This window comes from Electrophorus electricus, chromosome 1 (genome assembly GCF_041902795.1).
Source record: "Electrophorus electricus isolate QZ-2024a chromosome 1, ASM4190279v1, whole genome shotgun sequence".
In the NCBI taxonomy this organism is placed as follows: Eukaryota; Metazoa; Chordata; class Actinopteri; order Gymnotiformes; family Gymnotidae; genus Electrophorus; species Electrophorus electricus.
Window position 1 is genome coordinate 41,176,788 of NC_137497.1, and position 13,459 is coordinate 41,190,246.

The window sequence follows — 13,459 nt, forward strand, 5'->3', positions numbered from 1 at the left end:
TATCAGCCCCCCCGCCCCCCCCCCCCCCGCCCAACCACGGCAAAGTGGCTTTTGTAGTCTCCAGGCTCACGGGGAAAGCCCACGTCTGGGGAGCCGCTCTCGTGGATGATGCCTCCCCGCTTATGAGTGACTGACTGACTATACCAGCTTCGTTCAGGAGCTTAACGCAGTTTATCACCCACGCCAAGGGAAGGTTTGGGGGCAGTCGCTACTCAGGCTGAGACAGGCACTCCGCAACGCGGCGGACTACGCCATGGAGTTCCGCATGCTAGCGGCTGGGACTCAGTGGAACGAGCCAGCCTTGGTGGACGCCTTTGTGCACGGACTGAAAGCGGACCTGCAGGCGGAATTAGCATGCAAACCAGAGTCTTCCTCCATGAACGAAGTGGTGCGCCTCGCGATTACATACGATCACCTTCTACAAGAGCGGCGCAGACAACTGCATTGGGGTTTGAGACAGCGAGAAAACGATTCCCTCGCGGTACCAGGGGAAAAACCCACAGAGCCCATGCAGCTGGGTGTGGCAGGAACGCGGGGCAAGCTCCTGAACCGAAGAAAAGGCGAGCAGTCGGTGAGTGACTTTAGACCCATCACTGTGCAAGCTACCAGTTCTGGTAAAACTTTAGCATCGCCAGCTCTCTGCATCCGATCTAGTTGATTCAAGGGCAGCAGGCAACATGATGGACTGGGGCTTCGCTAGGAGATTGGGGATAAAGACCATCTCTCTTCCTACTCCACTTAGTGTGCAGGCGCTAGATGGAGAATCCTGTCCTCGAGTGAGCAGCTCCATGCAAGACACGGTGCCTGTCTCACCAGACGTTGCCGCTGCAGTCGACCTCTGTTGAAAGCCCGAAGGCGGTCACGCCATGGCTAATACATTCATGAAAATTTATCCACAACAGTCACGATTTCCTTTCAACATATTATTTAGAAGCAAATGTACTCTAGAAATATTTACTGATGCATCTTATCATACATCTCATCCATTAAGTGACGTGGGTTTGGTCTTCTGTAATATCATTTTTGATTTTACATTACATCATGAGAACATTTTGTATGTGTTTAAGCCCTTTAATGTATTATTACATTATTACTGATAAAAACTATAGACTTTAAGACTTGAATATTTTAAATGTTAATTTTGCTGCATTTACTTGCTACTAAAATACCATCATCTTGTTATATAACATTAAAAAAAAGTTATAACCTTGTTTCTCTTCTAAATTTGACTTTTTCCTTAAAAGTGGGGCATTAACCCCTCATTTAACCCTATACTTGCTTATGACTATACATTTTGAGTAAAAAAAATACCTTGTCAAACAGATTTGTGTAAATATTTTTTAGGATGGCATTATCCAGCTGCCCACAGCAGAAATCAATAGAACACTGAAGGCATGTGTTAAAAGCACAGAAGGGATGAGCCAGTAAGTATGTGAAAGGTCTACAAAGACAATGATTGCAGGAAAGAGAAACTTCTGCCTCATGTTAACTCTGCTTTTTAGATATGAGTTTCCTGTCATTCAGGAAGCACTCAGTCAGAAAGGGCTAAGTCACAGAACAGCCAAAGAGAGTTGTATAGCCCCATGTAAAATTAAAACGTTTCCAAAAATGAAGCTGAATGCCTATTGTCCACTGGCTTCCAGAAGAATAACTAACTGATCCCCACCCCCAAAAAAACCCAGCTACAATGCTACAATGTTTTTGAAAGTTCATGTGTTTTGCAACATTAAGAGGGTGCTATGCCCCACTACTACATTAAAACACCCTTTTTCTAATCAATTTTAAAAACCAGGAGTCTCATTGTGATCTCATTTACATTTAGTTGTTTGCTTTTGGATAGAATGTGTGCACATCTAACTTTTCTTTGGTATAACATTGTTTACTTGCATGTTTTTATTGGGGTACCTCTTTTGCACTATATTCTAATTTATAACAATAGGCATTTCAGATGTCTGTGGCAAATTAACATAGATTGTGTGTGTAGTGTTCCTTTAAACCTGAAGAACATTGTCATGAACATTTGCCTTTACGGTTCCACTGTACATAACCCTAGCTCTTAAAAAACGCACAGTATCTGCCATTGGCAGTAGAGGGAGCTCTTGCCTCGAAAAGTGTACCAGATGCTGTGATTGCTGTTGAAAGATAACGTTTGATAACGACTGATAAAGCTAGTTTAATAAGGTAGCCCTCTTATTTAAGAGGGATCCTTCTACTAGGATTCAACCAAAGCAGGTGACGACAATCAATTCATCTACAATATAGACAATAATTAAACTAAAAGTAGGCCAAATAAAACGCAACAGAAACTATAATCTATAAGAAACCGCCTATAATCTAAGAAGTCATGTGTAAGTTCCAGCTTTAAATGTTAAATATTTATACGGTATATAAGATGATATATAAGCTATGAAGTTGAAACTGGTCTATTACTAAAGCTATTCGGGTGGCTTTTTCGAATAGTTAAAAAACAAAACAATGTTACCGGGTTGTGAGTTTTTGTGTTTCCCACTACATTTGTCTATACGTACATCTCGAATTGATGTGCTTGTGCTAAAGTATTGTAAAGCCAGTAGTTACTATTGGGCTGACGGAGCCAAAAAAGAGCATGTTCTGGTTTATGGCCCCGTTTCTGTGTCTGCGCACACACACAGAGAGAGAGAGATCTTGAACAAGCCTTCAGAAAATGAAAAGGGGGAAAAAAAGCAACGAGCTAAATTTCATCCACTATCGCCATAAAGCGTCATGCGTAACCATGGTAACTCGGCGAGCGCCAACATCGCTTCCTGTCATTGGTTTGTTGTGGTTGACTGTTAAGTACGAGGCCGTCGGATTTGAGCTCGTCTTTGTTGTGCTGTTGTCAAACTCGACAGAAGTTGCGACCTTGAGGGGCACATCCGCTGATTACTTTATATAAAAACAGGCAAGAGAAATGTTTCATGGAAGCGTGCAAATGTTTCGATGTGTTCTGTCTAACGTTACGCTGCGAACACTTGATGGACTGTCTATGAATTTCCTATGAACTTTTACCGAAGGACATCTTACACATTTCAGTATTTTTTATTTTATTTTATTTATACGAGAAATTCTACAGTTTAGCAAAGTGCTAAAACTAACTTACTGACTAACGTGGAAGGTAATGACATTTGTAGTGTTTTACCTGCAGGGATGAGGGAAAATTGGACACTTTCAAAATGCCTCCTCGAAACAGTCAAGCAGGAAGACAGAAAGCTAAGGAAAAGTAAGCTTTTTGAGTTATAGTCTTCAGCATTGGTCAGATTGTTTTTCACCTGTGCTAAAGTTTTGTGTGTCAATTTTCAGAGAGCTCCTTGATCTCAGGAGGCTTCTTTCATTTGTCTCGGCCCCTATTTCTAAGCAACAGGTACAGTCATTATAACGAGGCCTATACCACTGCAGTGCGCAGTAATTGTCATCTCTGGAGCATATGTGCTAACTGATTTTCATGTTGGTCGAGGTCGAAGCCCTGAAGCCTCAGAAGTCGCGTCATGGAAATGAAAAGAAAAGTATGAAATACTCATCCAGTGAGGCTTTAGAGCTGGATAACTTCAGGTGCCTGCTAATATTGTTTTATCAAGTGTTGTTTTCTTTTATATATATATATATATATATATATATATATATATATATATATATATATATCATATATAATCATTTATTTATTTATTATTTTGCTGTTGCTTCTTCACAACAGTGAAAAGTATAGAGAAAAAAGGCATTTCTGTGGCCACCCTCATCATGGTTTCTTCCTGGATATCTTTACTGCCTTGATCAAAAACAGACTCAGCTGCAGGTTTATCTACAGTCTGGTCACAGAACACCTATCTTTAATTGTTTGTTCATTGTTTGTCAATGTGCACTAATATTTTATTTGTTTCCTTTTTACATTGACCATCGATCATGTTGCAGCGAGTGGATGGAACGCTCCTCACCAGAAAGCATCCTGAGAGTTCTCATCTGTTTAAGATTGTTAATAAGAGAGCCTCGTTACCAGGTAAACATATCTTTATTTGTCATGATACTCTGTATAAAAAAGGTTATACATCACCTGTTTATTCAGAAGGCCAACGATTAAAACACTGCAAAAAAATATTATTTTGTTTTAATTCAAGGTGTTGGTTTCATTAATTTTTTTTTTTTTCTTTTCAGAAAGTATTCTATGAGCTACATGGATTAAGTCATCTGGTAAAGGTAAATTATAAACTATGACATGCTAGTGTTTAACTGTGCCATAACACATAGTAACACAGTTTTTTTTAGAGAGATTGTACTAGTGACTAATTTGTTTTGTTTTAAGTACATGGAGTCAGTCACCAGATATTATCTGGAAAATGGAGACCAAGCAATGGAAAGAGAACAGCTGGTCACTATGACTTGTGAGACATATATGAACTACAGCATCAGTCACATAGTGAAAAGTCAAAAACTAAAGCAACTTTGATTTATCTGATCTATCTTCCATTCCTTGCAGATATGTGTCAAAAACTTTCCACAACAGAAGAACAAAGAAAGTGGATGATTGAATGTGATGCTCATAAGGTCAGTTTTTCACTTTAATTTTCTTTAGTCTATCACGATTTATTTTAAGGGTAGCACAAAAATATTAACAATTATAATAAGTCTAATAAACCCATATAATACAGACATGAGACTTGTCGTTACATACTGTGAATTTGAAAGCCTTTTATCATTGTTGATTTATCACCAATTTAGCACCATCTCTCTGCAATGCTAATTTGCTTTCTTATTTACAGACTCTAGTAAAGCTTCTTTCTGCACAAGACACTAATGTGCTATTAGGCTCTCTTCTGGCCCTCACCACTCTAGCAGACAGGTGTGTTCTTGAATGTGATTGGTGCAAAATGCATAATATTATTAGATTGCTGCGCATTGATGGGTATATGTGTCACAGCACTAAGGCCAAGGAGAAGATCGGAGAGCTGTCTATTGCAGAGAATCTTCTTGAAATATTGCAAGAACATGAAACATTATCGAAAAGGTAAAAGCTTAATAGATCGCTCCAAAATGTAATTTTGATTTTAATTTCTTAAACAAACTTGATCTCCTAGTTTATAAATGTATGTATGTGTGTGTGTGTGTGTGTGTGTGTGTGTGCATGCGTACATGTCAGGCTGAGTGCAGAGCTGCTGCGGTTGCTCTGTCCCATCCCGTATGTGCGGGAGCAGGTGCGTCAGAGTGAGGGCGTTCCTGTGCTTCTGAGCGCGCTCCACACAGATCACCTGAAGCTGCTGTGGAGCACAGCGTGGGCCCTTGTTCAGCTGTGCCAGGACCCAGAGAGCAGCGCAGACATCTGTGCCTGGGGCGGAGTCCAGCAGCTGCTGCACATCCTGCAGGGGTCAGTGGAGGTCAACTCTTCCACACCAAACTAACAAACTGACTTTACTGTACATACCATTATAGGAGAATCCTGCAAGGTGTATGATATGACAAGGGTTGTCTGTACCTCCCCAGAGAGCGAACATACGTGTCTGATGGCTCGTCCATAGAGACGTTGTCCAGTGCTAACGTCGCAGGCCGCTTGCATGTGCAACACCTGTCCGGGCAGATAAGTCTGCCTGAAGCCGAGGAGAACACTGTGGCCCTACACTCTGGTGAGAGCCTAGGCCCAGCACTCACTCTTAACCCCTCCCACTCCACTTCAGGTGCTGGGGGTCACAGTCTCGCACGCTTTAGAGCTGTTCCCTGCCCCAGCAGAAGGGTGTGGCGCAGGGAACCTGTTGAAGTATGTAGCACTTGATGGCCAAATTCGAGTAACACTGGTTTATTTTTAAGTTACTAGAAGTGAGTAGCACTTTTTAACATTTGAGTTCCTGGATTCGAGTTGAACTGCTTTGGATTTGAGTTGCTTGACTTTTGCCGTACGCCTCTGGTTCCCGTACACCCAACGACCTGCGGTTGCATCGGCAGCGTGCTGCGCAGCCATAACGGAGCTGGCACTGGACGACACGGCGGCACATCACGTGGTGCAGGTACCTGAAACTGCTCCAAAACATCTCCTACCTCTCCATCTGCCTGCTCAGCCCGACGTTGCTTTTCTCCACTGCCTTCTGTCCCTCTGTCTTCCCCTGTCCTAGGAGAATGGAGTGTACATAATAAGCAAACTGATACTGCCCCATGGCTCCACAACTGGACAAAAGGCAGCATCGCTACAGGTACAATGGATGTATTTAAATAATTAATTACAGACAGATTTTCAGAGTATAACGCATATTTAATAGCATTGCTTTGTGTAGATTTCATACAACTGATTTGTATATGTACTGTTTAAGTGTTATGCTTTCAGGGCCCTACGGTTCCTTTTCAGCATAAAACGCAACAGACACGTTTTCAAAAGGTAGACATAATATGCATTACATATAATCCTTTTAAGTGTATCGCATTTTTTTATTTAATATGCACTGAATTTGAGCTTTTAATTGGTTGGTGCAGTCTCTTCCCACCCGAATTGTTTGAGATGTTCATCGACGTTGGGCACTATGTGAGAGACATCACCGCATATGAGCCACTTCGGGAGAAAGTCTCGCTGCTTTCGGTAAACTCACTACAGTTGCGACCTTTATTAAAAACGTAATGCAGTTGCACTGGTTGCTGGGGTAATGCAATGTGGACCCGAGGTCCCCAAGCACACTGCTCTGTTCTCCTCACACTGACATAATTGCTGCATGTTTGCCCTTGTATTTGCTGGCGGGGCAAATCTCTCCATGCACTTTACCCATCAATGACACACATTCATGCTTTATAAGACTTATATATTCTGGTCTGTAGACTGAAGAACTGGATGGACTGAGAGAGAAAATTGAGGCAGTGAACCAGAACCGGACACCTCTTAAAATAATCAATGGCTACTCCATTCTGCACCATCTGGGCAGCGGAGCCTTTGGCAGTGTTTTCAAGGTAAAGGAAAAAAAACCCCACCTTTTAATAATTCTCCTTCCTTTGGCCATGCCTGAGCTATGTTTTCCAAACTGAAACAAACATCTCTACAGAGTAAACATGGCGTCATTACATTCAAAATGGTGTTCAGTCTAGCATAGAATGATGATCATTAAGTTGTAAAGGTTTCCAGATTAAATTCCTGTCTCACAATGTGTTGGGTTTCTGTTGAAAGGTGCGTAAACAAGGTGTGCAGAACTGTCTAGCACTAAAGGAAGTCAACCTCCACAACCCTGCTTTTGGACATGACAAGAAGTCCAGAGACAGCAATGTTGAGAAAATTGTGTCGGAGCTTACCATAATCAAAGAACAGGTAATGAATATCATATATTGTACAATCACTCTCAAGAATAAGAAAAAAAAAAAAGGTTTTAATGTCTAGATTTAATATACTCACATTATTTGTGAGATGGTCTTTGTGAGATGGTTACATAATTTGTGGGAGGATCTTGATGGTCTGAGGCCTGTATGCAGGAATAATTATCAACCCATCAATAGCTTTTATTGCTCCCGCATACTCACAAAACATCCATGTGCTTTATTGGACATTTCTGAATATTACTGACAATATTACGCTTTATGCTTCTTTTTAGATGGCACACCCAAACATTGTCAAGTACCTAAAGACATTTATAGAAGGTAAGTATCCCCCTTAATTTTATTATGTTTTTTATGCAATTTATTTTGAATCAGAAAAAAATGCTGTTAAAAAAATCCTGTTATGTAGATACGTTTTTTGGGTTTAACTAGAATGCATATGTTCATCAGGTGAGCGGCTATATATTGTAATGGAGCTTGTAGAAGGGGCTCCACTCGCTGACCACTTCAGCTCTCTCAAAGAAAAACAGCAGACATTCACCGAAGAGAGAGTGTGGAATGTTTTTATCCAGGTTAAACTGAAAATCATCTGTAACTTTCTGTCCTTTCCAGCACTGAGACTTGTTTTGCATTGTTCTGGAATTCTCTAAAATACTCTAGAGAAATTAAGCTTTATAGAGGCAAATTTAAGTCTACAAAGTGCAGTATGAAACCTAAATTTATGGAATTTACATTTAGGCATTTAGCTGACACTTTTACCAGAGTGACTTACAATTATGACTGAGTACAACTTGAGCAATTGAGGGTTAAGGGTCTTGCTCAGGGGCCCAACAGTGGCAACTTGGCAGTGGTGGGGATTGAACCAGCAACCTTCTGATTACTAGATATGCTATTCAACTTCCATGGAGCAAAATATAAATTCTTGTGGCATGTTTCTGTGTGTTCTGGTGTGTATGGTGTGAAAAAGACTCATAGCACATTCACCACTGTTTAACAGTTCTATGATAACTAAAAATGTATTATTTGGCTAACTTCCTAGCCTACGGGATTGGCCACTCTAATTAATTAGTCTTTTGAGATACGCATACAGACACAGAAACAAACACACAATTCCCCTGGGACTGCTGCTACTATACGGCTTAGAAAATTCAAAAGCATTTTCTTGATTTCCTGAGGGAGCGTGTGCTTAAAACAAAAGTTATGTCATCACGCATAGTGAGTGGCTTTAGAAATATATTATGAATAGTCGAAAAATGTGTTAAGATTACACAGTTGTTTGGCAGAATATGCTGTAAGAATTTTATATCCTTAAATTTTGTATAAATGATTGAAACACAGAAAGCACCCCAAAAAACGTGTTTTGCTCTATAGAAAGTGAATGGGTTACTTGGCTTGCACTGCACTTTGTGGTCATTGTTTTACAAATTTAGTTTTTTGAATGTGAGGTTTTGATTATTAGCTATTGCAAGAGATGATCAGATGCCATTAATACGTTCTAAGTAGAACTATAAATATGTGATGTTCTCTCAGTCTTGTGCTATAGCACACAAGCTTGGTTGTACGGACAGTAATATAACACTACTATATGCTGCTATAACCTAAGCTACATGTACATTTCCACTGCTTGATTGAATGACTGGAGCTTCACTTACTGACACTTCCACAGATATGCCTTGCATTAAGATACTTACACAAAGAGAAGAGGATTGTCCACAGAGACCTCACTCCAGGCAACATCATGCTCGGGGAGAGAGACAAAGTCACCATCAGTCAGTGAAACACAAACTTCTTCCCTGATTAATGCTGACTTCATTAGCATAGCATAATATAACACACACAAAAACACAATTTTGTTGTTTGCAGCTGACTTTGGTCTGGCAAAACAGAAAGAAGAGAGCAGCAAGCTCATGTCTGTTGTCGGGACCATTCTCTACTCCTGGTTTGTGTTGTGTTTGTGTTGTTCTTACATACATAACTTACAATGATCCTTCTGGCCCATTAGCAATATAAACATGTAATTCTGCTGTGTAATCTCCGCCAGTCTCCATTCTGTTACCTATGTAATTATTGTCAGACTGCAATGTAAGTGAACATGCCTTTCTGTTAGTCCAGAGATTGTAAAGAGTGAGCCGTATGGAGAGAAGGCAGACGTATGGGCTATGGGCTGTGTCTTGTACCAGATGGTCGCTCTCAGACCTCCATTCTATAGCACCAATATGCTCTCCCTGGCTACCAAGGTAACAAAGCCTAGTATTTACAAATCACCTATAGTGGGCTGTCCAAATTAGTCTCAAATTATCCCCAATAACCACCCAAAAACAAAAAGAAACACACTGAAACTCACCTAACTGTTATGTTAATAAATTAATATAACCTTGCTGATTTTGGCATTTGATGGTAGAATAATTGAGAGGTTCCAAGCAGTAATAGCCAGAATCTTTGGGCTAATAGAATCCTCCCAGCACTAATATCTAGCTACTTGTTTAATGCACTTTAGTTTTATTATCCCTCTCTTTGGTGCAAAACATCTTTATTTGACAAGGCAACTTTTACCCACAAATTGATGTATTGTGCAGCAATACAATAAAGATTAAAAGATGTGTATTTTTAGGACATCTTTCAGCTGTTATCCTGTACAGTTTAATATAACCAGTTTATTATAACCTTGCCCTGGTGGGTTGTTTTAGATAGTGGAGGCAGAGTTTGAGCCAGTGGAAGACGACACCTTCTCAGAAAGAGTTACAGACATGATTAAATGGTGAGATTCCTATACATTCCAATAAAAACCTTCACTGTTTATTAAAACTTTGTTTAATGATTATTTGATTTATTGCAATTCTCGAATCAGCCATCTACTATATGGCATTAGTGTCTTTACTGTACATGTTTCTCCACATGTAGTGTAATGTAGTTAACAGCTGACATTCCCTTGTTATGGTTCACTGGCCAGGTGCCTGACCCCCAATGCCGATTTGCGTCCTGACGTCGTGCAGGTCAGCTCCAGAATCTGTGACCTGATTATGCGCTTTCTCGATGGCCTGAGTACCTCTTATAACACTCTTGAGAAGAGGGCGGAGCGGGAGTGGAGGCGTGCACAAAAGTACTGCCTGGAAAACAACCGCACGAAGCTCACACGCACACCTTCGTCCATGCCTCGGGTAGCCTCACCGAACAGGACAACACACTGGCTGGCCCCTGAATAATTCTCCTTACACAGCAAAATCCTCAGTGTTTAAGCCAAGCCAAACACTAATGAATCAGTTAATTCAGTGGTGTGTGTGTTAACTCAGCATTGTGAAAGCTGTGTCTGTCTGCTTTGATTTATTTTATGATTTCTCTTTATTTTTTATTAATTTTGGACTTGATAATATAAAATTGTGAATTGATTGGAAGCGGTGTGTTGTACACCAGAAGTGAAGCTGCTCCTGCTTTTGTGAGAGAGGATCCTTCCATCACATGTCATTCATGTCTCTCAGGCCTTTAAAGACTCACTTGTTATTCAAGATGGTCTCCGGACTGGGAGAAGTGACCTACATTTCTCTACGGAAAGCCATACTCAAGGTCAGAAAACAGCAGCTGTAAAGGAAACAAGCACTTTGCAAATTTCAGGACATACCTCTGTCTCAATAATTTGAATTTTAACTAGGGGTTTTAGACAGTTATAGACCCAACAGGCAACTAATTAAAAAAGTACAAGTTTATTTTTCTGTGCCCTTAATGGTCAAAAAAATATAACCTTCGTATTTTTACATAGATAAGGAATCAAGTCATGTCTCAAAAGCAGCTGGGTCTGCCATGAGTACAGTCCAAACACAGGCAAATATACTCTCAAATCTAAGTAAGTCCTCTACAAAACAGGAATATACATGCTGAAAGGTTTCTCCAACATCTGGAGTTAATCAAACTCTTTCCTGAAAGATTCAGACTCAGCAAAGTCCCCTGACAGCTATTCAGTATTTGATGAACAAACCCAAGCTGGGTAAGTACAAGTTCATGGGTTTCCACAAATAAGCAAACGGATCCTTGATTCTTCTATGGATCAATCTTCTATTAAAATTCTCTAAAAGATTATTTATGAGGGTCTGGTAGCTATTGCCTTAAGGTCTAGTTTTGTTTTGTTTTTTATAAAGTTTAATAATGAATTATTGATTGAATTATTGATTGTTACTTTTCTCACTTGTTTTAGTGGATTACTTGATTTTATGAAATCCAAAGCTCAACCAGGTAAGAGCCCTTGTTTAAAAATCTGGGTGATGATGCAATTGTCAAACAATATAAAACTGTAAAGCTTGCATGAAATTAGTTAGATGGATGAAATCCAACTCCACTTTAACAATACATTTAACAATACATCTACATTCTGGACAGTTTGCACACTACAGTGTGTTGACAAACAGTTGTCTCTCTAATTACTAATGCTCCTCACAGCACCAGCAGGAATTTGTGTATCCCACAGAAGGGTTCGACAAATCGACGATCCTAACCTTAGGCTTCTTGGACTGCTCCATAAGATTATATTCATTACTCAGGTGAGACCGTACACCTTTCACTAGATTGTTTCTGGTTTGAAAAAGCCACTTCAGTGGTCTAAATTGTTTTTTTTTTTGTTTGTTTGTTTGTATGTTATCAGCTTCCACCGGGACCTGAAAACACTTTTCAGCGTCGTGCAGTAGAGCGCTTTAAGAAAACACTCTTCCAGTGTGGCAGCAGTCCATCTGACCTGAAAATTGAGCTAAATAAGGTAAACACATATTGATCTCACTAATGAAGTATGGCCTGTCATACCATTTTCTTTAACTGCATTTCTTATACCAAAGTGTAAGAAAAGTGTTCATAATAGCAAGTGAAACGAGTAATTGAGCATTGTGCAAGTAATCTTGCCATAACTAGTTTTTGGTATGTGTTAGCCATGTTAGTTATAAGAACACTTGCTACATTGTGACCTAAACAGGTCCTTCAGGGAAGCCAAGAGATGGTGGATTTGGTATCAGCGAACAGGAAATGGTGTTCCATGGTCCAGTCTCTTAGCAGGCACAGAGCTGAGACATCCGGTAGGGTCTCCTGGTGACCATTTGTTCTGTCTTGTGCAAAAAAACAACAAAAAAGTGAAAACATCCTTAATTTTTTTTTTTTTTTTTTTTTTAACAGGGGAGTTGGGTTACTCGAGCCTTCAGGAGGGGATCACTTACGAGCAGCTACAGGTCAGTTTGTAAAAGAATCCCCCTCATATCCCATATCAGCTCTGTTCGCGCCACCTCTTCTACCTCTGTATGCTTTTTACTGCTTCTCAGACCATGATCGAGGACGTACTGGAGCAAAGTGGTTGTTACAGAACACCTTTGTCCAGGTATTCTTTGGAAAATATATTTTGAAAGTTTGTGTGTGTTCTTTTACTTTTCAGTTGACTCATTCTCTCTCATTGACAGGAGTGAGTTAGAGGGAAGGGCTGGGAACAGCAGATCCGCTAGTCCATGACATCATGTGCAATAATCTGCGACACTGAACACATGGAATCACAAGGGAACCTGAGAACTGCATTGCTCCCCCTAGTGGTCCCACCAATAAATACTTCACACTTAAACTATGGCTTCCAAAAATATATGGAGTTTATAAGCTAAAATTTTTGACCCTGGTTCTGAGCTGTGAATGTATTTGTTGAATACCTACTATATACCTTGTTCATGGCAATGAGGTAAATATCTTTCACATGCAGTAAAATTCTAAGATATCTGAGTGAATGGCTAATTCACCTCATAATGCTCATTGTGTCTGTTTCTTGAGACACCTCTTGCACCGTTTATATCTTAATAGCAGACGAGACGGTAAATGGACCAGTTTTTTTTTTTTTTTTGTTCTGTGTATGGATAATGTGGCCCATGCAGACATGGAGTTCATAGTCTGACATGGTTTAAGTTACATTATCTTATCACTCCTATTTAGAGGATTTCTGATGTAATTTCTTTAAGCCCTGAGAGAGGGGCCTCTCATCTTTTGAGTTTCACTTCAAATCTCAAGCTGTCCTGGCACTTAACAGTCTTGTACTCAACTGCAGTTGTGAATAAATAAAAAATACTAAATAGCTATTCTAGGAATACTACAGTAAGATCTATTCCTGTTATTGGAGAAACATTTTGAAAATATTTTTTTTAAATGTAAGGCGTCTTATTTCCAG

General features: G+C 40.0%; 1 protein-coding gene across 3 annotated transcripts; it reads left to right on the forward strand.

Annotated features, from left to right (window-relative positions):
- Nucleotides 1-54: 54 nt before the first annotated feature.
- nek10 (NIMA-related kinase 10) lies at nt 55-13,375 on the forward strand. 3 transcript variants are annotated; one of them, XM_027012268.3, is made up of 37 exons: nt 55-571; nt 1,345-1,424; nt 3,164-3,238; nt 3,319-3,379; nt 3,473-3,567; nt 3,710-3,808; nt 3,925-4,009; nt 4,165-4,206; nt 4,313-4,391; nt 4,487-4,554; nt 4,770-4,849; nt 4,928-5,014; nt 5,147-5,371; nt 5,488-5,627; nt 5,944-6,005; nt 6,111-6,188; nt 6,306-6,370; nt 6,466-6,568; nt 6,802-6,930; nt 7,145-7,282; nt 7,563-7,608; nt 7,738-7,859; nt 8,954-9,056; nt 9,151-9,226; nt 9,395-9,524; nt 9,975-10,045; nt 10,238-10,445; nt 10,764-10,848; nt 11,042-11,125; nt 11,206-11,266; nt 11,474-11,511; nt 11,716-11,816; nt 11,918-12,028; nt 12,239-12,338; nt 12,436-12,488; nt 12,579-12,634; nt 12,714-13,375. In XM_027012268.3, exons 1-37 carry the CDS (start codon nt 254-256, stop codon nt 12,760-12,762), a joined length of 3,603 nt encoding a protein of 1,200 aa, XP_026868069.2. In that variant the 5' UTR covers nt 55-253; the 3' UTR covers nt 12,763-13,375. The 3 variants fall into 3 exon arrangements, with proteins under 3 accessions (XP_026868069.2, XP_035382004.1, XP_026868070.2); XM_035526111.2 differs by having other exon boundaries at nt 5,956-6,005; XM_027012269.3 differs by lacking the exons at nt 55-571; nt 1,345-1,424 and adding an exon at nt 2,810-2,920.
- The last annotated feature ends 84 nt before the right edge of the window (nt 13,376-13,459 follow it).

What these genes read in the sequence shown, in the direction of transcription:
- nek10 (XM_027012268.3), top strand. Translation starts at nt 254, where the DNA reads ATGGAGTTCCGCATGCTAGCGGCTGGGACTCAGTGGAACGAGCCAGCC. An exon ending in CTCACCACTCTAGCAGACAG is followed by an intron (nt 4,850 to 4,927) that starts GTGTGTTCTTGA and finishes TATGTGTCACAG; the next exon opens with CACTAAGGCCAAGGAGAAGA. An exon ending in TACGGAAAGCCATACTCAAG is followed by an intron (nt 10,849 to 11,041) that starts GTCAGAAAACAG and finishes ATTTTTACATAG; the next exon opens with ATAAGGAATCAAGTCATGTC.